Source organism: Oryx dammah, unplaced genomic scaffold, assembly GCF_014754425.2.
Source record: "Oryx dammah isolate SB20612 unplaced genomic scaffold, SCBI_Odam_1.1 HiC_scaffold_25, whole genome shotgun sequence".
Taxonomy (NCBI): domain Eukaryota; kingdom Metazoa; phylum Chordata; class Mammalia; order Artiodactyla; family Bovidae; genus Oryx; species Oryx dammah.
In genome coordinates, this window is record NW_024070209.1 from 103,242,971 (window position 1) to 103,265,133 (window position 22,163).

A 22,163-nucleotide genomic window follows, 5' to 3' on the forward strand; every position below is an offset into this window, starting at 1 on the left:
GGCTCGCGCGTTCGCGGACTCACTCACGCTGTGTCTTGCTCTGATGCTGCGCCGCCTCGGGGAGCGGCCCCAAGAACAGCCATGTGGTGACACGCCGTGAGCAGCGCGCCCTGAAGCACCCCACCAGTGTACAGTCAGGGAGGGGTCCCGGGCCGTCTCGTAGCAGCTTTCTCCTTCCGCCCTGTTTGCAGGGCGGCCCCGGCTGCCGGGAGGAGAGCCCACCACCCACCAGGTCCTGGGAGTGGGGGAGTTTGCTCCAGATTTCAGCTTCAGGCAGACACAGTCACTCCTTCTTGAGGAGCAGAGCTCAGAGCAAAAGCAGGGCCAGACGCTGCAAGCTCTAGGCCGGCCTTTGTCGATATTTGAGGACTTGTGGATACTTGCGGGCAATATTGTGGATATTGAGGATATTGCTCAGGTTCTTGGTTTTCCCAGAGAGGGGAGCAACTGGAGAAGGAAGAAAGAAGGAAGTCAGGTTCCTGGAAGGAGGCAGCCAAATTCAGAGCAGAAGGCAATCAGGGAGAACTTCCCAGTGGTGGTAGCACACGCCCAAACCACTCTGCATGGAGAAGGACTGAGTGAGCTGGTCTGCCGAGAGACTGACACCTGAGCTCAATGGGCTGTGAGTCCCACTGGGTCTGTGCAAAGGCCCTGTGGTGTGTGCGGGTGAAACACTGTCAAGACTGGCTGCCCTGGGAGGCTTCGAATTCAGACTGGGTCCGCTCCAGGCTAAACGACACTGCGGTTCCTGGAGCTTTGGAGGCAAGGAAGCAGGCCTGTTGCTCACACCCCTTTCTGCAGTCTGCAGTCTACCCCTCCGCAAGGCGTCGTCAAGGAGTCTGCTACCCAGCAATGTGCTGTGCTGCCCGGGCTCCCCAGAAACCCACCTGCAATCTGACCCCCTCCACCACCAGCACACCGCTGGGCCATCTGCCCCTGCCCCCAGCAGCACGCCTACTCCTTTGGGAGCAGCTGTGGCGCCAGCTGGAGCCTGAGGGGAGAAGAGAGCAGACAAAAGCGGCAGCAGCAGGCCCGGAGAGAGTGTCTAAACACAGGGACTATTTGGGGATCATCTCTTATTTTCAGTTTGAAGTTGGTCCGCCCTCCAGGGCTGTAGACATGGCTCCCTGGGCCTGCAGCAGTGAGGTCTCCTTTCTCACTGGTCGCTTTAGAAATAGGGGTTTCCCTGGCGGTCCAGTGGTAGAGAATCCGCCTCCCACTGCAGGAGACGCGGTTCGATCCCTAGGCCGGGAAGATCCTCTGGAGCAGGAAATGGCAACCCACTCCAGGATTCTTGCCTAAGAAATCCCATGGACGGAGGAGCCTGGTGGGCTTAGAGTCCATGGGGTCACAAGGGAGTCAGATGCCACTTCGCAACTAAGCCACCACCACCACCACAACAACCTTGAAAATAACCCCATGGATCCTCAGTCTGCCCATCCACAGATGGGGCGGCACGGGCCCCGCCTGCCAGCCGTGCGGGGACAGGCCCTGGTTGTCGGCCGGGTGTCCAGCTGGAGGGCGCCCGCAGGGAGCAGCCCTTCCCGGATGGCTCTCGGGGACCGTTCGGGGGGAATGAAGTCAGCCGTCTGCTTCGATTCCCGCTGATGATGGCCATGCGTCATTAGTGCCAATCAGGAGAAACGAGGGCAGAAAAGCTTTTGGCCCGGGGGCCCGGGCTGGTGGGAGGGTCGCTGGGACAATTGAATTCCCCACCAGACAAATGTGATTACCGGTGCAGCCTGGGCCCACCTCCCCGGGGGGGCCCAGGACATAAATGGCCAGGCGGGGCGGCCGCGCTCGCCCAGCCATGCAGGTCCCCAGCCCCAGCGTGCGCGAGGCGGCCTCCATGTACGGCACCGCGGTGGCTGTCTTCCTGGTCATCGTCGTGGCTGCGCTGCAGGGCTCGGCCCCCGCCGAGAGCCCCTTCCCCTTCCACATCCCCCTGGACCCCGAGGGGACCCTGGAGCTGTCCTGGAACGTCAGCTACGCGCAGGAGACCGTCTACTTCCAGCTCCTGGTGCGGGAGCTCAAGGCTGGCGTCCTGTTCGGGATGTCGGACCGAGGGGAGCTGGAGAATGCCGATCTGGTCGTGCTCTGGACTGACAGGGACGGCGCCTACTTCGGGGTGAGTCCTCCCCGACCCCAGCGCCCCGGACCCTGCCCTTGTCTGCACTTGCCCTCCCGAACCCGGCAAAGGGACTCTCCCTCTGGCCTCTCCGGTCCCCTGTTTCTGAGCATCCCTGTGTCCCAAGCTTGGGCGTCTTGGATGCTGACATGAGGTCAAGATGGGAAACAGGTGGCTTCCCTGACCACCCGGAACGCCCAAGGAGCGCAGCCCAAGACGGGGGACACGCTGACCACATAAAGCACAGCCTCTCCACACCTCCCCGTCGCCCTCAGGAGGGCAGCCCCCACCCCCCCACCTGCACACCCGCAGAGCTCACATGCACCCAAGCGAAGGGCCTGGCCTGCACTGCCTGGGAGATGGTGCTTGTACTCGTGGGTGACCTGAGCACCCAGCCTGGAAGGAACCATCCGCACTGAGGCACACATCTCACTCCACACCCCAAATTCACCCTCAATTCTTGCTGGAAAGGGCGGAGGAGCAGGGAGATCACCCTTAGAGGAGAGGGGCTTGTGGGGCCCTGGACAGATTGCAGAGGGGCCCCCCAGGTTGGGAGAGCCCAGCCATCCTGCCCTGAGCACTGCCTCAGCTTCCTCTACCCCGGCCTCTCTGGGGGCCAAACCCGCTCTCTCAGGGACACAGACCCAGCAGGTCTAACACCCTCCTGCAAGTCAGCAGGCACTTGATCTGTGGGCAAAGGGGCTCTTACTTCCTGAAGAGTGGGAATCTAGCCGGACCAGCGAGCCAGGCTCAGGAGGGGCCTCCCAGCCTCGTGTTCCCCATCTGCAGAGTGGGTACAATTCTGCCTCTCCACTTTCTCGGGATGAGGGGGTTCACACAAGGTAATGCCCTTGGCTGATCTTTCTGGAACCCCGGGGATGCTCCATCCAACCCCCACCACAACTCTGCAGGCAGGAAGGAGCTTTGCCCATTTTCCGGGGAGGTGGGAGGCTGGGCGAGCCTGAGCACCAGCCTGATGGAATGAGGGCCACTGGCTCTGGGCCGCCCCGCCTCCCCCGCACGAGGCAGCTCAGTGGCTCCGGGTCACGGCCCAGGAAGACCGGGGCAGCGTGGCTCCAAGCTGGTCCCCAGAGGAGCAGCGAGCCCTGGGCCCAGCTTCCCCGGCTGCCAAGAGAGCTGGGGTGACTTTCTCATCCTCCCGCACAGGCAAGATTAATTTGCACAACAAATTCCTATGCAAACAAATGTCAAGCTTGTTTTTCCTCCTTTAGCAATATGTTCAACAAATACAGTCTAGATTCCCAGCTGAAGGCTCACAGGCTAAGTTTCTGCTTCTGTTTGAACCGAGTCCTGTAGATCCCTGGCGGCCCCCGGCAGGAGCTCCGTCACGGCGCTTTTCTCCAGGGGAGAGATTTGGCAAAATCTTTCGTGGGTTTCTTTTTTTAATTTTTTTCCTCAAGGAAATGAAGAAAACGTGCTCCGCCCTGAATGCAGGGTTTGAAAGCATTCTGAGGCCGAGGACCGCTGGCCTGTGTTGCTCCTCACCTGCTGGTCGGGGCGGGGCCTCCCTCGCAGCCGCCTGGCCCAGAGGCTGTCTTTGGTGCCCTGGCCTGTGGGTGGCTGGGCCTTAGAGCTGGCTGCTGGGAAGCAGCTGGGGGGAGGGGAGGGGAGGGGCTGGCCAGAGCTGCCACCCTGGGACATTCTGGGGAAAGGCAAGTGGGTCTGTGTGCTCTGGGGCCTCAGTTTACCTTCTCCAGGCAAAGCTGGGACTCGGCTGAGGTGGGCAGGTACAGGCCTTCACTCTCTCAGGGGCATGTGAGTGCGGGCTGGTGCCCAGACCCCACTGCCAGCATCTCTATCTCTCCCCCCGTTCTCCACGTCTCCCCTCTCCAAGGCTCAAGCCTGACCTTGTCTCTGCAGGATGCCTGGAGTGATCAGAAGGGGCAGGTCCACCTGGACTCCCAGCAGGATTACCAGCTTCTGCGGGCACAGAGGACACCAGAAGGCCTGTGCCTCCTCTTCAAGAGGCCCTTCGGCACCTGTGACCCCAACGACTACCTCATCGAGGTGGGTGGCCGCCCGCTTGCCGTGGGCGGGGTGGAGCCGTCTTAATGTCCTGGGGCAGCATCCCGGGCCCCTCGCCTGCAGAGAGAGGAGCTCCCAGGGGCAGCTGGGCAGGGACAAGACAGCTTGGGAGAAGCCATCTCTGCTATCAGCCTCTGATCCTATGAATAAGCAGCTCTTGGTTGACACATAGCTGACATGTTTCTAGACGTGGGCCTCACCCCGAAGCCTTCTAATGGAGCCCTGAGTGACCGTGCCCTGGACTCGCTCTCTCCTCTGGGGCCAGCATCTTCAGTGGAATTCTGGAGAAGACTCTCCAGGAGACTTTGGTCCCACGACCCGGCCCTGGTTAGCCAATGGGCTGTGAGGCTCAGGGCAAGCCCCTGCCTCCACTGGGCCTCAGTTTACGTGTCTGCAAAGGGAGAAAGGGACCCAGAAGTAAGGCTCAACCTGCTCCGTCCAGGAATTCACGGCCACAGTGGACCCGAGACCCTTAGGGAAAAGCAACCCGGTTCTCTCTTGAAGACAAAATCCGTGTAACTTTTCAGTGCTGGGACTCGGCTGAGGTTGGCAGGTACAGGGCTTCACTCTCTCAGGGGCGTGTGAATGCGGGCTGGTGCCCAGACCCCAGCTGCACCCTCTGCAGCCCCGTGCACAAGCCAGAGGTGCTGACAACGTTGACACCCATGGTCTTGCGTTATCTGTGCGTCATAACAGAGACACAGGCTGGCCTGTGCAACGTGAGGAAACTGAGGCCAGGCCGGGGAGGATGGGCCTGGGGACCCATGGCACGATGGGGACAGAGCTGAGGCCAGGATAAGTCCTGAAACAGATGGGTAGTGTTCTGGGGGCTCCAAAGAGCACCAGTCCTGTCTGTCTCAGTACAGAAAGAATCCAGCCAGAGGCAGAGGGCTCGAGAAGAAGGGGTTTATGAGAACAGGACGCTTGGGAGGCAAGAGAGTGCTGCACCCCGAGAACTTAGTGGGCTACAGTTTTATAGCCAAAGGAGAAGTGGGGTGGGGAGAAGGCCATCTTTGTCTTTCTTGAGTAGACATCAAGCTTCCGTCGTCAGCTCCTCCCCCTGGTCGGGCAGGGGAGTTTTCCTGTCCCTACCTGGTCAAGCCAGGTCCACAAAGTATTCCTTTTCCTGTGTGCAGCGAGCACGCCCTAACTCACTGAGCTCACTGGGCAGGGCTGTGGGCCTCGTGCCACCATTGTTTCCTTATTTGGGGGCCGCGTCTCTTGCTTCTGCTGCATGGTTTTGTTGCTAAGCAAGCCTGCTTGGCTCTGCGGTTGAGCAAACGCTTCTCGAGTAATCATTAACATTCAGGGGTCTCCCGTATTTTTTCCTACTTAGAATCCGCTAGTGGGATTAACTGTTTAATCACCTGCTTTGTCCCTGTCTCACTTCCAGAAGGGCACCCAAGTCCTCACCCTCCTGCTCGCTCACCCATGGTGGAGGCAAGGGCGGGCAGAGCACCCTCTCTCCGAACTTTGCAGGGTGTCTGATGCCCACGTGTGCTCAGCTCAGAGCTTCTAGTCTGGTGCGGGGCAGCCTCCCGCCTGGAGCTCTGAGACACCCGTGCAGAGAACAGCCCTGTTCCCAGGGACCCGGGGGAGGCAGAGGGAACCAGGGTCCCAGATGAGCCAGCCTGGTTCACAGCGACCCACCAGTGGTTAGTTGAATGGACACTAAGCAAATGTAGGCTGAGGGCATTTAGGAAGACAATGTATTAATGCTGGGTGCCGACTGTGGGCTCTGGGCATGGGCGGCCTTAGATTTAATCCCAGCCCACTTCACACAGAGCCTGAAGGTTCCCATCCTTCACAGAGGCGAGAACCAAGCATGTCACCTGCCAGGCGGGGGTGGGGAGGAACCCGGCAGCCTCCCCGCTCACCAGGAGCCAGGCTCGGGGCTGTGAGTTACGAGGCCCCATCTCGCCTGCAGGACGGCACTGTCCACCTGGTGTACGGACTCCTGGAGGAGCCGCTCCGGTCGCTGGAGGCCATCAACACCTCCGGCTTGCGCACGGGGCTGCAGAGGGTGCAGCTGCTGAAGCCCAGCATTCCGCAGCCGGCCCTGCCCGCGGACACGCGCACCATGGAGATCCGTGCCCCCGACGTCCTCATCCCCAGCCAGCAGACCACGTACTGGTGTTACATCACCGAGCTCCCAGATGGCTTCCCCCGGCACCACATCGTCATGGTAGGTGGGCCCGGGTGTGCCCACCCCAGCCCCACGCGTGCTGCGACCCCCATCGCCCTGCTCACTCCCCACCCGCCCACCCAGAGGGCTGCTGCACCCTGGCTTCCCAGCCTGGACCAACCGTTGTCTTGATTTTTGCATCTTCCCCTGGGATGGGAATGGCTGGCTATCTATCTGTCTGTCTGTCAGGCTACCCTCCCCCTTGAAATAACAGCTCAGCTCAGAGCTCAGTTGCCCTGAACACCCACCCGGAGACACAACAATAGTGACAATTGCTGCTGAATTACTCTTTGTCTCCAGGGGAAGGGAAGGTGGTTTACCCACTCCATCGCCCCAGGACTACACGCACAGCCCTACAGAACATCATCCTTATTTCCAGTCAAGGGTGTATGGCCCAGAGAGGCTGTGTGAGCCCCCAATTTACACAGCAGGAAGCAGCGGGCCAGACTCACAGCTGCACCTGTCCCCTAGGCTCAGGCTTAGCCTCGGGCAACCTCCGTGTCTCTGTCCAGCCCCTGCTGCTTTCACGCAAGGACTGCTGACTACCTGTCCCCCCCCAACCAAGAAATGACTTGCCTGGGACCCCTTCCCTCTGCTTCAGCTCTCACCGTGACCTTCTGGCAGATCCTGACTGGTTCCCAGCTTAGCTCCCCAAACCCCGGACTCGAGGCTCCCCAGAAATCACCGAGTGCAGCCCTCCCATTTTACAGATGGGCAAGCAGAGGCCCAGTCGGGAGGGGAGCTTCACTGGGGGTGAGCGTGGGGGGGTGGGGTCTCAGCGGGCGCCCGCCCCGCAGTACGAGCCCATCATCACCGAGGGCAATGAGGCACTGGTACACCACATGGAGGTCTTCCAGTGCGCCGCCGAGTTCGAGAGCGTCCCCCACTTCAGCGGGCCCTGCGACTCCAAGATGAAGCCGCGGCGGCTCAACTACTGCCGCCACGTGCTGGCCGCCTGGGCCCTGGGCGCCAAGGTGCGTGCCCCTCCCACGTCTCCTGGGGGGCCCTTCGCTGCTGGGGTCCCATGGCTCTTTGGAGCCACAGATGCCTCCTCCAGCCCCTGTTCCTTCCCTCGTGGGCATCATTCTCGCTCCCTGTCAAGTTCCGCTGGATTTGGAGGGGACTGTGCACAGGGGGGCCCTGGGGCTGCCCTGGCTGCATCCAGGGTCTTCCAGAAGCTTCCTCCCGCAGCTCAGTGGTGGGCTCAGGCGGTGGGCTCGCCTGGAGTTAAGAGCCCACACCCCCTGATCTCAAGTCTAACAGGAGCACTGCACGGGCTGGTAACGATCTGCCTGCCAGCGGGGACTGCCCGCCAGCCCCTGCCCCCACCCTTGCAGCTCAGGCTCCGGCGGGTGGGTTTGCCCTGACCCCCCAGGGCCTCCCCTCGTGCCCGGCCCGTCTGTCTTCTGGGCTGAGCCCTTCCTTCGCCCCCCTGCAGGCCTTTTACTACCCAGAGGAAGCTGGCCTGGCCTTCGGGGGGCCCGGCTCCTCCAGATTTCTCCGCCTGGAAGTTCACTACCACAACCCGCTGGTGATAAAAGGTAGGGAGGTCCCAGACACGCTGCCCTTCTTACCTGCCTCCGACCTGCCCTCGGGAGCCCGTGGGCTCGCCATGTCCCAGCAGGGTAGCTGGGCTGGCAGGGCTCAGCCTGCGCCCTTTCCCCCGAGTCCAGCCTGCCTGTCGCCTGACCCACTGTGGCCTGTGGCCCTCTCAGCCTCCTCTCTGCCCATCTCCTGTGGCTGCGGTGGGCTCTCAAAGGCGCACACCCATACAGGAAGGGCCCAGCAAGCACCTCACCCCTCCCTCTCCACAAACACCAGCTGCCGCTGCCCTGGCACTGCCCCAGGAACCACCTGGGAAAGGCAGCTTGAGGGTTTCTTGTGTGGCCATTTTGCAGATGAGGAAATTGAGGCTAGAGTTAGGCACAGCTCACTCCTTCTCCTCACACCATTTCCTTGCTGGCACCTGCCAGAGCAGACGGCTAGTATCAGGGTGTGCCGACCGATGGGGACACAGATAGTGGAGAGAAGGTGTCAGCTGGAGGGGGTTGCATACGCCATATCCCCTGGAAGTCTAACTTCTGTGAGGCTGCTAAGACCCAGAGACGCCCCCTACCCCCCAGCTTCTTCTGTCCCCAGAACAGCATGGGCTGGTACAAGGTACCTGGCTGGATAGCAGGAAGCAGGCTCCTCTGAGCCAGCATCATCCCTGCCCCAGAACCCAGCCTCGATGGCTTGACCACCAGGAGGCACGGCTCCAGACTGTCTCCAGGGCAAGGGGCGTGCCTGGCTCAACAGGGGCATTTCTGGCCATGGACCTCCCTCCTGCTTCTCTCGATGGAGCAAGTGTGTGCCTGGAGTGTGCGTGTGACAACGGGGCTTTGTTTCCATGTGTTCTGAGTCAGGATAGCAAACAGGTCCTGCTCGCTTGGCTCTCCTCTGAGTGACCCTCGGCGACAGTACCTGGAAAGGCATCTGGGATTGATTGGAGATGTCTGCCCTGGGAGCTGGAGGGGTGGCCCCTGCTTCCTGCTGTTGAGTTCATGCTCAGCGGACAGAAACCCACGAGACGCCCCCGTGTGGGAAGCAGAGTGTGATCTCGTTCCCCGATCGACCCCAGCAGACCTAGGGTCCAGGAAGGTGCAGAGGCTTCTCAGGAGGGAGACACAAGCAGGGCCGGGGAGGCATGAAAGGAGGAGTCTCAGTGGCCCGGGAGGCATGGCGGCCTCAGAGGACGAGGAGCCTTTTCACGAGGGAAGCTGACACGTGCTGCATTCCAGATGGAGGGACAGGCTGTGCCTAGACGTGAAGGTGGGCAAGGCCAGCATGTTCTGGAAAACACAGGTGGTTCGGCCTGGAGGCAGCATAGGGGCTGGGAAAGTGGGGTGGGGGCCAGAGAGCAGGACGGCTGGGTCGCTCTGCACCCCAAGGTGGGCACAGGGCCAGTCTTCAGGAGGGTGATGCCAGCTGACACTACCCCAGAAACTGAGAGCGTTTTCCTCTCTGTTTCACTGGCGTCTTCCGCCATATATAGCCACACAGGCTTCTTCTCACTCACTTTTTTTTAAATGACATTTTTCATTTGTGTAAGTGAAGGGCAGAAACAGTCTGATAAGAACCTGAGCTCCAGGCTGGGCCCAGCCCATCTCTCCCTGGTGGTGTGACCGGGTGTGGGGCACCCTCCTCCTGCCCGTGCTCACTCGCTCGCTCGGCCGCTCTGGGGCTGGCTGTGAACGCTCAGGACACAGCGCTCCCAGCGGGGTGCAGGCTCCGGGGGTGTGCTTGACCGATAGCCGCCAGCGATTTCTTCCAGGACGCATAATTAATACCTTCTGCCACTGCTAGAATTATCTGCCGCATGTACAGAGAGGACCATAAGTCAGCTTGGGCCTTAGCGTGGTACAGGATTTACGGCTCATTTAAAACCCGAAAGCAAATGGATTTTCGAAAACTCCTTAAACGTCAAGGAAGTCTGTCTCTTCCTGATTATCTGCTTGTATTTATGGATCCTCTGCCAAATATAAGGATGCTCCTGTCACTTCGCAAAATCTGGAGATGGGCCTCTTTTCTATAAATATCAAAATTCCACAATTATTTCATTATTTAATCCCTGTCTGAATTTCAACCAATTGCATCTCCCTTTTTATTATTATCCTCTGATGTAATCAGCCCAGAGACACAGAGGCTGAGTTTGGACACTGCGGTGGTTGGGGGTGGGGGGTGGCTGGTGCAAGGGGGTGGGAGGCAGAGGGGGTATTCTTGGTTCCACCTCAGAGCAGCTGAGCAGGGAGACAGCCCGGCCCCAAAGGTGCCGTGGGCTGCGTCCCAGCTCGGCTACTTCCCAGCCCTGCGGTTCTTGAGCAGGGACTTCAGCTCAGGCTCCACGCCTCAGTTTCCCTATCTATAACGTGGGACAATGATTCTTCAGTTCCATGGGCTCCCTGCCCGGCTCCCAGCTCTCCTGCGTATCCCGAGGGGGTGGGCCATGTCCAGCCTCCGCTCCTGCCTGATGGGACCAGCCCTGAACTGCTCAGGGCCTCGCTGAGCGATTCTGGGCAGGGAGAGGGCAGGAAGGAGCCGCTAGAGGCCTGTGGGTGCCAGCATCCCCGGACCTCCAGCCATCAGCTTCACATGACCACTGGGAGGCTGCCCAGGAAGTTTTTGGACTTGCTAATTAGCCAATGGCAAGAAGAGCTGGCAGGTGTGGCTGGACCGTGATGGGCAGAAGCGATGATTCTTCTTTGGATGAGGCCTTTGACTTCGAGCCCAGAGGGGGACAGCAACTTGCCTGAGATCACACAGCACACTGTAGCAAACGGAGCCCAGATCGGTGTGTGAGCCGGGGGGAGCTCCAGGACCTCGCCCCAGGAGCCCACCCTCCTTCTCAGCTTTCTCCTGGGACCCAGGAGATGCAAGCCCTGGGTCAGCCCTGCAGGACAGGAATCAATGGAGGGAGCCCCAGAAGGACGTGCCTTAAATACTTCCTGCTGATTTCACCACCCAGACCCGCGCTCTGTGAGACAGGCTGTGCCCTCCTCTCCGCCCAAACTGAGCAGTTCACGCTGCGGGTGGATTCCAGCTCAGGGCCCTGTGAACTCATGGGAAGAACATCAAAGCGCCTGCCCAGCCCTCGGAGGGACTGGCCAGCTTCCCAAACCCACGCAGGCCTCTCGCCCCGCCCGGTTCAACAGCGCCGTTTTGGGTTTTCGTTTGCTGCCTTAGTTAAGTCTTCCCAGAGCACTCGCCTCATTTTCGCAAAAACAATAGCTCTTTCTTTCCCTACGGAAACTGCGCGGGATGCGTGAATTGGCCTTCCGGTAACCATGGCGTCTGCCTGGAGTAAACGGGCGTGGGGACAAAGGCAGGGGGCAGCAGGCGCAGGTGCCCGGTGCCTCCTGGCTGAGGGCAGCTAGGGGTCACTTTGCGGGGCTGGGGGCCAGGGCCTCTGCTCACCTCCATCCCTCCTCCCCCCAGGCCGGCGCGACTCCTCGGGCATCCGCCTGTACTACACGGCCACACTGCGGCGCTTCGATGCGGGCATCATGGAGCTGGGCCTGGTGTACACACCCGTGATGGCCATTCCCCCGCAGGAGACGGCCTTCGTCCTCACCGGCTACTGCACAGACAAGTGTACCCAGCTGGTGAGTGGCCGAGCCCAGCACGGGGCCTGGCACCGCCCACTGCCCCTGCTGAGGCCCGAGGGTGGGCACCAAGGGTGGCAGCTGTGACCTCGTTCCCCCCCACCCTGAAGCTTCCGCAGCTTCCCCCAGCCCCTCGCCTCCAAGGAGCCTTCCTGGGGCCGCGAGCTCTGTACCACCCTCTCTAGCAGTAACTGTGGGCCCCCATTTAGTGGTGGGGCTGGTGGTAAAGGACCCACCGGCCAATGCAGTACACGTAAGAGACTCGGGTTCAGTCCCTGGATCAGGAAGATCCCCTGGAGGAGGGCATGGCCACCCACTCCAATAATTTGCCTGGAGAATCCCATGGACGGAGGAGCCCGGCAGGCTACAGTCCTAAGGGTCACAAAGAGTCGGACACGACTGAAGCAACTTAGCATGCACTCACTCAGTCCACACCCCAGCCTGCATTTAAAATACGAGTTCAGCCGTGAGTGAGACAGGCATGCGTTCACCGCGGAAAAACGTAGGCAGTGCAGCCAACCACCAAGGCCCCCTCCGCACAGTGTCCTCCCCTCCCTTGGCTGCCGGTTCCTGGATCTTCTGTGTCCTTCTAGATGTTTCCCCTGCTTGCTGCTACAAGCCCATTCACGTGCATGCTTCAAAACAAATTGGACAGTTCACCCGTGACTTGCCCTTTAAGCGACGCGCGGCACGGATGAAGTGGGAACTTCTTCACCTGAGTCAGCCAGGCACCCAGGGCAGAGCGCATGAGCGAGCACTGGTGCCCAGGGCTGCGGGGGGCAGGTGGGCACAGGTGACGTCAGTCTCCCGAGCAGAGGAAGGGCCTGCGCTTCCGGAGGAGTGAAAGGGGCTCCCCAGATTCTGGGTCCTCCGTGCCCCCTGCCTCTCCCAGTTCTGAGCGGGGCTGACCTGTCCCCTCATCACCACCATCCAGGCTGCCTTAACTTCCCACTGATGAGAAGAAACCCTCCAGGGAATTTCTGTGCACTCAGGAAACGTGTGCTGGGAGGATTCTAGAGGTGCAGCTGCCATGCATGGGGATGTGAGCTTTCATTGGGATAACTCTGGCAAAACGGCCCCCAGAAAGCCCACTCGGAGCTTTCTTCCCCCACAGAACTGGGGTGTGCCCGGGGCCCCAGACTTACGCACCCACCACGTTATCAGTGTCTTAGTGTGTCAAGCATTGGGAGAAAAACACCCCTGCTGTTCCATTTGAATTCCCCTATTCATAGAAGTAGGCTTCCCCGGTAGCTCAGCTGGTAAAGAATCCACCTGCAGTGCAGGAGACCCCGGTTTGATTTCTGGGTCAGGAAGTTTCCCTGGAGAAGGGATGGGCTCCCCACTCCAGTATTCTTGCCTGGAGAATCCCATGGACAGAGGAGCCTGGCGGGCTACAGTCCCTGGGGTGGCAAAGAGTCAGACACGACTGAGCGACTGACCTCAGGACACATTTATAGAAGCTGAGGACCGTGGCACCGACCTCTAGGCCACTTGCCCTTCTTTTCGGTGAATATCTGCTCGTAACTTTGCCCAGTGTTTCCGGTGGGCAAAGTTCTCTGTCTTACTCTGTCTTACTCTGGCGGTTTCTATTTGGCGGATGTTACTTCTCAGTCCTTGTGAATGCTGCGAACACCCTCTCCCGCGTGGCCCCTTCGCTCTCAGAGTGCCAGGTGTTAGCATCTCCAGCCAACAGATGAGGACCCTGGGGCCCGCGGGGGCCATGGTGCCTGCCGTTGCAGAGCAAGAAGGCAGATGCAGCCTGCTTTTCAGTGAGGTTTAGAGCAGATTTGTCTTCCCATGAGTGGATCCCCTGGGATTTGTCCTTCGTGGTGGGGGGGACTCCCTGAAGCATTAGGCAAGCAAGGTGCCCTTGAGACAGAGCTAGTGGGCTCGTGGGCCTCGTCAGAGTCCACGGAGGATCAGCTCCATCTGAGACGAGGCTGAGGAACTGTAACCACAGCCGCATCTGACCGCATCCCGCGTCCCCAGAACACAGTGACTCCTGGCCGTATGAAGGGCCCGGGCCTCCTGTGCTGGCAGGACCCGGGCCGTGTTGACCCGCTGACCTTGGGCACACCTCTCACCAGCTTGGAAACGAGGGCCTGCATGCCTTCTCTCGGCAGAGTCTCCAAGTACAAAACAAACAGGGCTCCATGCTCTTGTTCCCCTTCAAATAGTACGTTCTTTGGGAAAATCGCATGTCTGTGGACACTCATGGAAGGGCTTCTGGAAGAGTGGGGGTCTCGTCTCCGTTGGCAGACCCCCGAGGGGCCCAGCTTCCGCAGTCGGAAGTCTGTCCTGGTCTAGACAACCTGGCCGAAGACAAGCCCAGAAGAAGCGCCGTGTTTTCGACCATAGGCTCCAAGATGGCAACCCCCCTGCAGCTGTCACACATCTGGACTCTGGAGACCAGAGGGGAGAGACCCAGGGTCCCACCTCTTGTCAGGGGCTCCCAGTTGTCACACACGTGGCCATAGGTCTCCCAGCCCTCCATCACCCCGAGGGGGCCAGAGCGTACCCGTAATGACCGAGGGCAGGGGTGGTGGCTGGCGGAGAGCAAGCTGGAGGCACGGAGCGGGAGTCTGGCGACCCGCAGAGGCACAGCCTCTGGTCACTGCCTGTGGTCACTCGGTGACGGAGCTGCCGACCGTGTGCACAGCACGGCGGTGCGAGGTCAGGGAGATGACGTGTGGTGGAGAAATCGCTCGATGGATGTCATCGTTTCAGGACGCTTTCCACCTAAACCGCGTGAGCGTCACCTCGGGGAACATCTGGGACGTCGTCTTCTGCCCTGGGGGTGATGTGAGGGCTGGCCCGTCTCCTCGGTGCTGCCCGGCCACGGCTGGGATGGTCAGGGCCGCCCAGGCGCGAGGCTGCCCGTGGGTGCCAGGCCCTGACCTGACCCGCCCCGCCCCGCAGGCCCTGCCCCCCTCGGGGATCCACATCTTCGCCTCTCAGCTCCACACACACCTGACGGGCCGGAAGGTGGTCACGGTGCTGGCCAGGGACGGCCGGGAGACAGAGGTCGTGAACAGGGACAGCCACTACAGCCCGCACTTCCAGGTGGGGACCCCCAGCCCCACCCTCCCTGCCCCACCAGGCCCGCCTCTGCCCCGACACCCCCCATCCTGCGCTCACCTTCTAGCCCTAATGGCCTCCCGGCCGGAGGCCTCACTTAGCCATCCTGGCGTCCCCCAGAAGGTCGTGGGGCGGCGGGGTGGGGGGCACTGGGCCTGCAGGACTCTGAAGTCTTGCCTCGTCCTTGCCCCTCCCCACCCTCTGCTCTGCCCACCCCAGGAGATCCGCATGTTGAAGAAGGTCGTGTCTGTCCACCCAGTGAGTGCCCGGTTTGGGGCAGGAGACCGAGGTAGGGGGAGGGCAGGAAGGATGGGGAGGCAGAGGCCGTGGAAGGCCTTCCAGAACCAGGTCTGAGACTCCCCCAGGGCTACACAGGGGGCCCTTGGAGGAGCCAGAACCAGAGGGCTCTCGGGGTCACAGGCCTCCCACCTGATCAGCTGACCACAGACCCAAGAGCTTCAGGAGAGATGACGGCCTGGGGCTCGCCAGGGGGTCGCTGACCATGCAGCAGGGCACTCCTGGGCAGGGTGGGGGCTCGCCCAAACGCAGGCTATGCTGCCGGACCAGCCCCATGCAGCCACCAGCTGGCCTGTAGCCCCAGTAGGAAGGAGCCAGAGAAGTCGACTGGTCGTCACTCCCTGGGGACACTCCAGGGTGGTCCTCATGTGTGGGGACACTGGGGGCCACCATCGGGTTCCTCGGAGGGGGACTGACTGCTGTGGTCACTCGTGGGTCTGGCCCAGCGCACCTGGACCCCAGGCGGGCAGGTGCTGAGCCCGTCTGTCGGCTCGGCCCTCCAGGGAGACGTGCTCATCACCTCCTGCACGTACAACACGGAAGACAGGAGGGTGGCCACCGTGGTAAGTCACCCCAATGTCCCGCCCCGTGCCGCAGAGCACGGGCACCACTCTCAGCTCTGCTGGAGCGCAGGGCGGGGGTGCCCCTCCCTCATTCATCCAGTGAAGCAGCGGCTCTCAGGCTGTGGGCCCTGGGCCAGCATTAACATCCCCTCTGCAGTTCAGTCGTGTCCGACTCTTTGTGACCCCATGGACCACAGCACGCTAGGCCTCCCTGTCCATCACCAACTCCCGGAGCTTACTCAAACTCATGTCCATCAAGCCGGTGATGCCATCCAACCATCTCATCCTCTGTTGTCCCCTTCTCCTCCTCCTGCCCTCAAACATCACCTGGGTACTCGGTAAAAAAAAAAACACATAAACTCATCAGTTCCTCCCCAGGCTGGGTGGTGACTCCTGGCAACGTCTGCTCGAACGAGCTACCCGGGTTATTTTGATGGCTGCCCTAGTCGGAGAGCCACTGCCAGAGATGTGTGTCGGCACCGGAGCCACGCAGGGGAGAGGCTGGGAGCGTGAGGGGGCTCCCTGCCCCCAGGGAGACACGCCAGCCACACCTGACTCCTGTGACCGGCAAAGGTGGAATAAAACTGGGGATGTGGAGGAGGAGTCGCTCCCTGAGCTGCACGTGCCGGCTGACTGCTTTGCTGTCTGTCTCTCCGGCAAAGGCTGAGGACTCCAGGAGGGCAGGGCCTCCGCCCACTCAGAACACGGTCTGGCCTCGTGTGATGACTGGGTGCACGCGTGTGTGCGTGAAAGCACTGAACCCCCAGGGAGGCTGAACGGCAGCATCTGGGCTAACGCTGGCGCGCCAGTGCTGACGGGCGTCTTCTCCACCCCTCAGGGGGGCTTCGGGATCCTGGAGGAGATGTGTGTCAACTACGTGCACTACTACCCCCAGACGCAGCTGGAGCTCTGCAAGAGCGCCGTGGACCCTGGCTTCCTGCAGAAGTATTTCCACCTTGTGAACAGGTGACAGCTCCACGGGGAGTGTGCCCGCTGTGTCTTCCAGCCCCGAGCACTCCCCCCAACCCCAAACCCTCCAGGCCCTGGGCGAAAGCAGGGAGCCTGGGAGCAAGGTGAGCAGGAACTTGGCAATCAGGCCCCCACCCACCTTCAGGCGCCCGTGGCAGGCATCACCAATCGATCCCCATACTTGCTTCCTATCGATTCTGGACTTGGCCCGAGGAGCCCTCCACCCAGCCCTGGAGCAGCCGTTCCCAACTGACCCAAGATGGCACAAGAGATGAAGCCCATTAGTCGTCAGGGCGGGAGGCAGGGCCAGGGCAGTGTGCCGGAAGGCTGTGGCCTCAGGTCCACTCTGGGGGCCCCACCCCTCTGCAGGGAGGCGTCACCGGTGCCTTGCTGGGCTCCCCTCTGCTCCCCCAAACCCCACTCTGGGCGGCTCCCTCTTGCACCAGGTTCAACAGCGAGGAAGTCTGCACCTGCCCCCAGGCGTCTGTCCCCGAGCAGTTTGCCTCCGTGCCCTGGAACTCCTTCAGCCGCGAGGTGCTCAAGGCCCTGTACGGCTTCGCGCCCATCTCCATGCACTGCAACAAATCCTCGGCCGTCCGCTTCCAGGTGTGCCTCCCCGTGTGCGTGTGTGCACACGTGTGTGTGTGTGTGCGCGTGTGTGTGTACACGTGTGTGTGTGCACACGTGTGTGTGTGTGTGTGCGCGTGTGTGTGCGCACGCATGCGTGTGGTTTGTCTGATGCCAGCTGTGCCTGCCCATGTTGGGGGAGGGTGCATGCGGCTGGGGCTGGCCGGCTGCCCTTGGCCACGCCGTCGCCCCTTCCGGCACCCAGCAGCAACTTCTGAGTCTGCCCACCGCTCTGTGCCCCAGAACCCCTAGAGGAGCCCAGTGGGTGACAGGGCTCCACCCCCAAGGAGCTGGCAAGAAGCATTCACACAAAGCAAGGATCAGGTGGTGAGAGACGGGCCCAGACAGACAGCCGAAGGCCTGCGGGGGCGCTGACCACTGCCCCCGAAGGCGCCGCCCTCTCTGGGATGCCGGCGCATCACGGGACCAACCTCGGTGGTGTGAGCGGGGCATCCGCAGCCGCCCCCGGAGCCTAGCAGCACAGTGCTCGGGGGCGGGCCGGTGAGAAGTCAGGGTCTGAGGCTGCAGCCTGGGTCGGCTCCTCATCTGGGGCCCACCAGGATTCAAAGGCAGCTTGCTCACCCCCTGCGAGCTCCTGGCAGGGCCCAGGGGCCTGGGCTGGGGCTGAGAAAGGTGGAGGAGGCTCCGCGGCCTGCAACTCCGTGAGGCAGCTTTCCGGGAAGCACTGGGAGCTGGACTGATCGCTCATCGAACATTCCCAGCCCCAAGGTGGGGGCCAACACTGGAACATCAAAGAGCAGTCTGGGGCCGACGTCTGAGGTGGCTGACGCGTGGCGTTGGACGCAGCCGTGTGTATGAGTCGGGGGGTGGGGAGAGTGGCTGAAAACTCAGGCTGCACCCAGGCCTTCTGACTGCTTTCCCGAAGGAAGTGAAGGGTGGCCGAGCAGGCAGATGGGGGCAACCCTGGCTCCCAGGTGAGGACCCCACGTAGCAATGGGCGGTTTGCTTTGGTTTGGGAGAAGGTGAGTTTAAGGGCAGGAACCCACGGGGCCGCTGGGAGAAGCGCCGGGGGAGGTGGCCCCCACTTCGCCGCTCCAGCCTCTGCTTACCTCCTCACCCCTTCCTTGCAGGGTGAGTGGAGTCGGCAGCCCCTGCCTGAGATCGTGTCCAGGCTGGAAGAGCCCACCCCTCACTGCCCAGCCAGCCGAGCTCAGAGCCCCACTGGCCCCACCGTGCTCAGCATCGGGGAGGGCAAAGGTTGAGCGTGGGCGCTCTCCTCACTCCCGTCACCGGGCTGTCCCTGCGGGCTCAGGCTGGCTCTCTGCACCCCATACTCTGTGAAGACCCCCATGGAACAGCCCAGCATGGAGGGCTGGGCCAAGCCACCGCCTGAGACCAGGGTCCGGTCCAGCTTTCTCCCCCGGGGACCCCCTGCATGGCTGAGAGTGTCCCGGGACCACTCTTGCTGACCCACCGAGGCCCAGGTGGACCGAGACCCTTGCCCACCCTCTGGCACAGCATGAGGGTAACCCCTCTTGGAGGTCTAGAGTCCAGTGCTCCGAGAGTACACTGCCATCTCGCTGGGGCCGGGGCGGGGGCCCGTCTCCTGGGACACGAGCCACAGACTCCTGAGAGCTGCCCCGGCCCCACGCCCCCAGCCCCCGCGGAGGGTGATCGGTGTTGGCGTGTGACGGGTACAAGCGCTGTTCTACTTCAACGTGTCCCTGCAGACTGGCTCGTGTGTTGCAGTGGGCGTCTTCCCTGACGATGGGGGCAGGACAAACCACTTAGCTAGTTAGAGACTCGCCTAGGAAATTGCTCCGTTGCAGGGTAAATGGATATTTTCCCCTACCTAAAGGGAAACCCTAAGAACAGCTCTCACCACCACCAGAAGGATGTGACGGCAAGGATCCAGACCAGGATCTGGGTGCCAGCTCCCTGGGAGATGGAGTTAATGGCCCGGGTCACTTCTCTCTGTGGTGAGACAGGTAGTGACAGCAAGCAAGCCCTGGAATCAGACCTGCGTTAGAAGGCCGGCCCCGCCTCCCCGACCCTCGGTCTTCTCATCTGCAAGACGGGGCCAGTGTTGTGCAGGTTACTGAGACGATAAAGCTCACGCCTGGGGCCAGCACCCGGTGACAGCTAGTGCAGGGTGGCACTGCCTGGCCAGGCCCTGCCTCCTGGTCGTCTCCACCTTCCTTCCCTCTTAGCTGCCGCTCGTTTCAGGCCAAGTTCAGCTCTTTGATAGTTGCTGCCGGGAGTGACAGATTCAGCTCTGTTCAGCCAGTTCAGCAAAACGCTGTGCAGCTTCTAGGAGAGAGAGGGTGATGGATGGACCTCTGGGCCCCCCCTTACACCCCAGCAGCCACCCGCTAAGCGCCACTTCTTCTCCTGCCGGCACTTCATTACAGGCCGGGCTCTGCGCACCGGGTCTTGTAAATCACACTGCCCCTGCCATAAGTCAGGCCGCGATGCTGTGAGCTGCCAGGCCGACAGAGGCTGCGGAGCGGCCAGCTCTCCGTCATCTTTAGAGCCTCAGGGGACAGCAGAGAGAGAGGCCCCTCCCCGCAGGGCCCTGGCCTCAGGAGGGCAGCTGCGGCTCACCTAGCCGGTGGCCTTGACCGTCTGGTCTAGGAAGTCCCCTCCCTCTGAGGGGTCCTGTCAGCCCGGAGCTCTGGGAGAGGACTTGGAGGTGACCCCTGGCCTCACCCCAACCCAGCCCCTCCTGGGCACCATCGCTTTGCTCCTCAGACCCTGGGAGGCACCAGTGGCGCCCCGCCCCAGCCTCACCCAGGGGTGAGCCCAGGCCCGCAGGAGAGAAAGTCGCCCCCCGCCCCCAGGGTCCCTGGAGGATTAGTGGCAACCAGGAATTGCTCCCAGTTCCAAAACCTTCTGCTGTACCCACTGACACACCCTCCCCTGCACTCACTGTGGCCCTCGGGCTGGTTGCTCTCTTCCTTGGGGGCGGCGTGTGGTTCGTCCCACGCACAGGCCCCTGCCGCCCCCTGCCCTGCCCGGAGCATCCCACCCAGGTCATCTGTAAGAACATGTACCCTGGTTCTGCATTAACTCACCCACGAGCCCAGGACACGCTGTCTCTCCTCCCACTGACAGATGGGGGAACTCAGACACCTATAGCCAGGTGCCAGGGTCACCCAGCGTGCGTGGGGGGCCTGGAGGTGACCCTGGGCCTGTGTGACGACAGAACCCAGGGTCCCAGCCTCCAGCCTCCCCTGAGGACCCAGGCAGCACCCCCGTGCCTCATGGGGACCGAACGAGGCCAGCCAGGGAAACGTTTGCGGCCAGGGCTGGGCGTCCCCTCAGCTAGGCCCCCGTGCACCATCAGGCTTGCCCAGCTTCTGCAGGATGGGAGCAATGCGGGCCCAGCAGCCAGGGGTCCCATTCTGCCCTCTGCTGCGTGGCTCTGGCCAACCTACTCCTTCTCTGGGTCTTTCTCTCCCCGTCCGCCCACAGAGAAGGCTCCCCGGGCTCCTGGGGGTGAGGGCTGCTAGGGTGCCAGGCCTGGAGAGCCAGGCTGAAGTGTGCCCTTGCAGGCTCAGTGTGGAAACAGCCTGGGAGGTGGGGGTGCCTGGCCTGAGCCGGCCCGAGGATGCCCCAGGGCCGTACTACCCGCTGGCCGTTAGGCTCACGTGGCTGTTGAAGCTTAATTGTAAATAAATTAAAATGATGTAAAATCATGCATCTGGGCTCTCAGTCACAGCGGCCACATTTCAAACGCTCCACAGCCACATGCGGCCGGGGCTCCGGTGTGCATTGCTGGGATATCGGCCCGTCCATCAGGGTGGGAAGTTCCATCGGGCTGCTCCGCACCGGGGCCAGGTCCCAGATTGATGGGGCGGGAGCCGCCTGCACCCCACCTCCCAGCTCCCTCCCAGGAGGCCCAGCGGCCCTGATCTGGCTGTCACTGGGCAGAGCAACTGGACCAGCAGGGTTGTGGGGCTTGTCCATGGAGGCATGGAGGGCAAGACCAGTCTCCCAGGCCAAGGGAGGTCCTTCTGGCCCCCGGTACAAGCACGAGAAATGCCCAACAGGCCTCCCAAAGCCTGGAGAGGGCCGGGTTCAGGACCCAAACCATCAAAGGCTCTCAGTCCCTGCCCCCGACGCGCCCCAATCCTGTGCTGCTGAAGGTGAAACTGAGCCCAGGCTTCCTGGGGCCTCCTGCTGCTCTGGGCTCCATTGCAGAGGAAAACAAAGCTTCTCGTTATGGCAAAGAAGCCCCGTTCCGTTCCCCTCTGGCTCTTCCAAAACGTGCTGAAACCCGCCAACGGTCTCCCTGGGACACGCATGGTTCTATTTTCTCCCGGCTTTCCAGTCTCCCCCTCCCCCACGCCCACCCAGCCTCACGCGCACATTCCACATTTCCCTGCGTTCTCAGGAGGTTCTTGGATGGAAGGCAGCCCGCCGTGTCCCGTGAATCCCTGGCCACAGACTATGGTGTTTGTGGCAGACTCCTGATGGCGGGACTTTGGGAGCCTTCAGTGGAAGATGCTAGACCCGATCCTGGGGAGCCCTGCCCGTTCTGACGTCACAGCCCAGGAGGCCTTTGTGTGGGGACCCTCACCCTCCATCCCCTCCCAGTCTGAGACCAAGGCTTTGCCCTGGGCTTCCATTCTGTCCCTTCTTCCTCTGGAGGCAAGAGGGCCCGGCTGCTGGGAGAGGCCTGGGGGCTGGAGGGGAGGCCAGTGAGGGAGCTGAGGGGCAGCACCCACAGCCCCAGGCCCCACTTGCAGGGGGCTGGCATCTTGGCAGCAGGCTCCTTGGGCCATGAGGAGGGACAAAGGATAAAGCTGGAGGAGAGCAAAGGTGGGGCTCAGCACTGGCCCACGCTGGGCGATCTGAGGCCGCTCAGGATTGCCACGCGCCCCTGAGCTCTGGGAGCAGCCGGCAGGCCGCCTGGAAGGCCATCCAGCGCCCTGGAGGAAAGTGGACAGGCCCCTGCCTACCCGACTCTCCCGCTGGCCCCTGTCCAGCAGCCTGAGAAGGCTGTTAGGGACCATGCAGGTCCCAGGTCCCTGCACCCCGCAAGGACGTTTGCACCGGTCTCCCGGCACCTGGCCTCTGGTCTCTGCATGGCTGGCAAGGATGAAGTGCCAGCTTGCTCAGTTCCTGGATGCCTCACACTCACAGGGCTGGCCTGGGACCCACTG

At 61.9% G+C, this 22,163-nt stretch overlaps 1 protein-coding gene across 1 annotated transcript; it reads left to right on the forward strand.

Annotated features, from left to right (window-relative positions):
- Positions 1–1,810: 1,810 nt before the first annotated feature.
- Positions 1,811–20,691, forward strand: DBH (dopamine beta-hydroxylase). The gene is made up of 12 exons (XM_040225590.1): positions 1,811–2,128; positions 4,010–4,156; positions 6,102–6,359; positions 7,157–7,333; positions 7,798–7,900; positions 11,334–11,500; positions 14,420–14,563; positions 14,798–14,836; positions 15,379–15,438; positions 16,277–16,404; positions 16,854–17,013; positions 18,126–20,691. Exons 1-12 carry the CDS (start codon positions 1,811–1,813, stop codon positions 18,255–18,257), a joined length of 1,833 nt encoding a protein of 610 aa, XP_040081524.1. The 3' UTR covers positions 18,258–20,691.
- Positions 20,692–22,163: the final 1,472 nt, after the last annotated feature.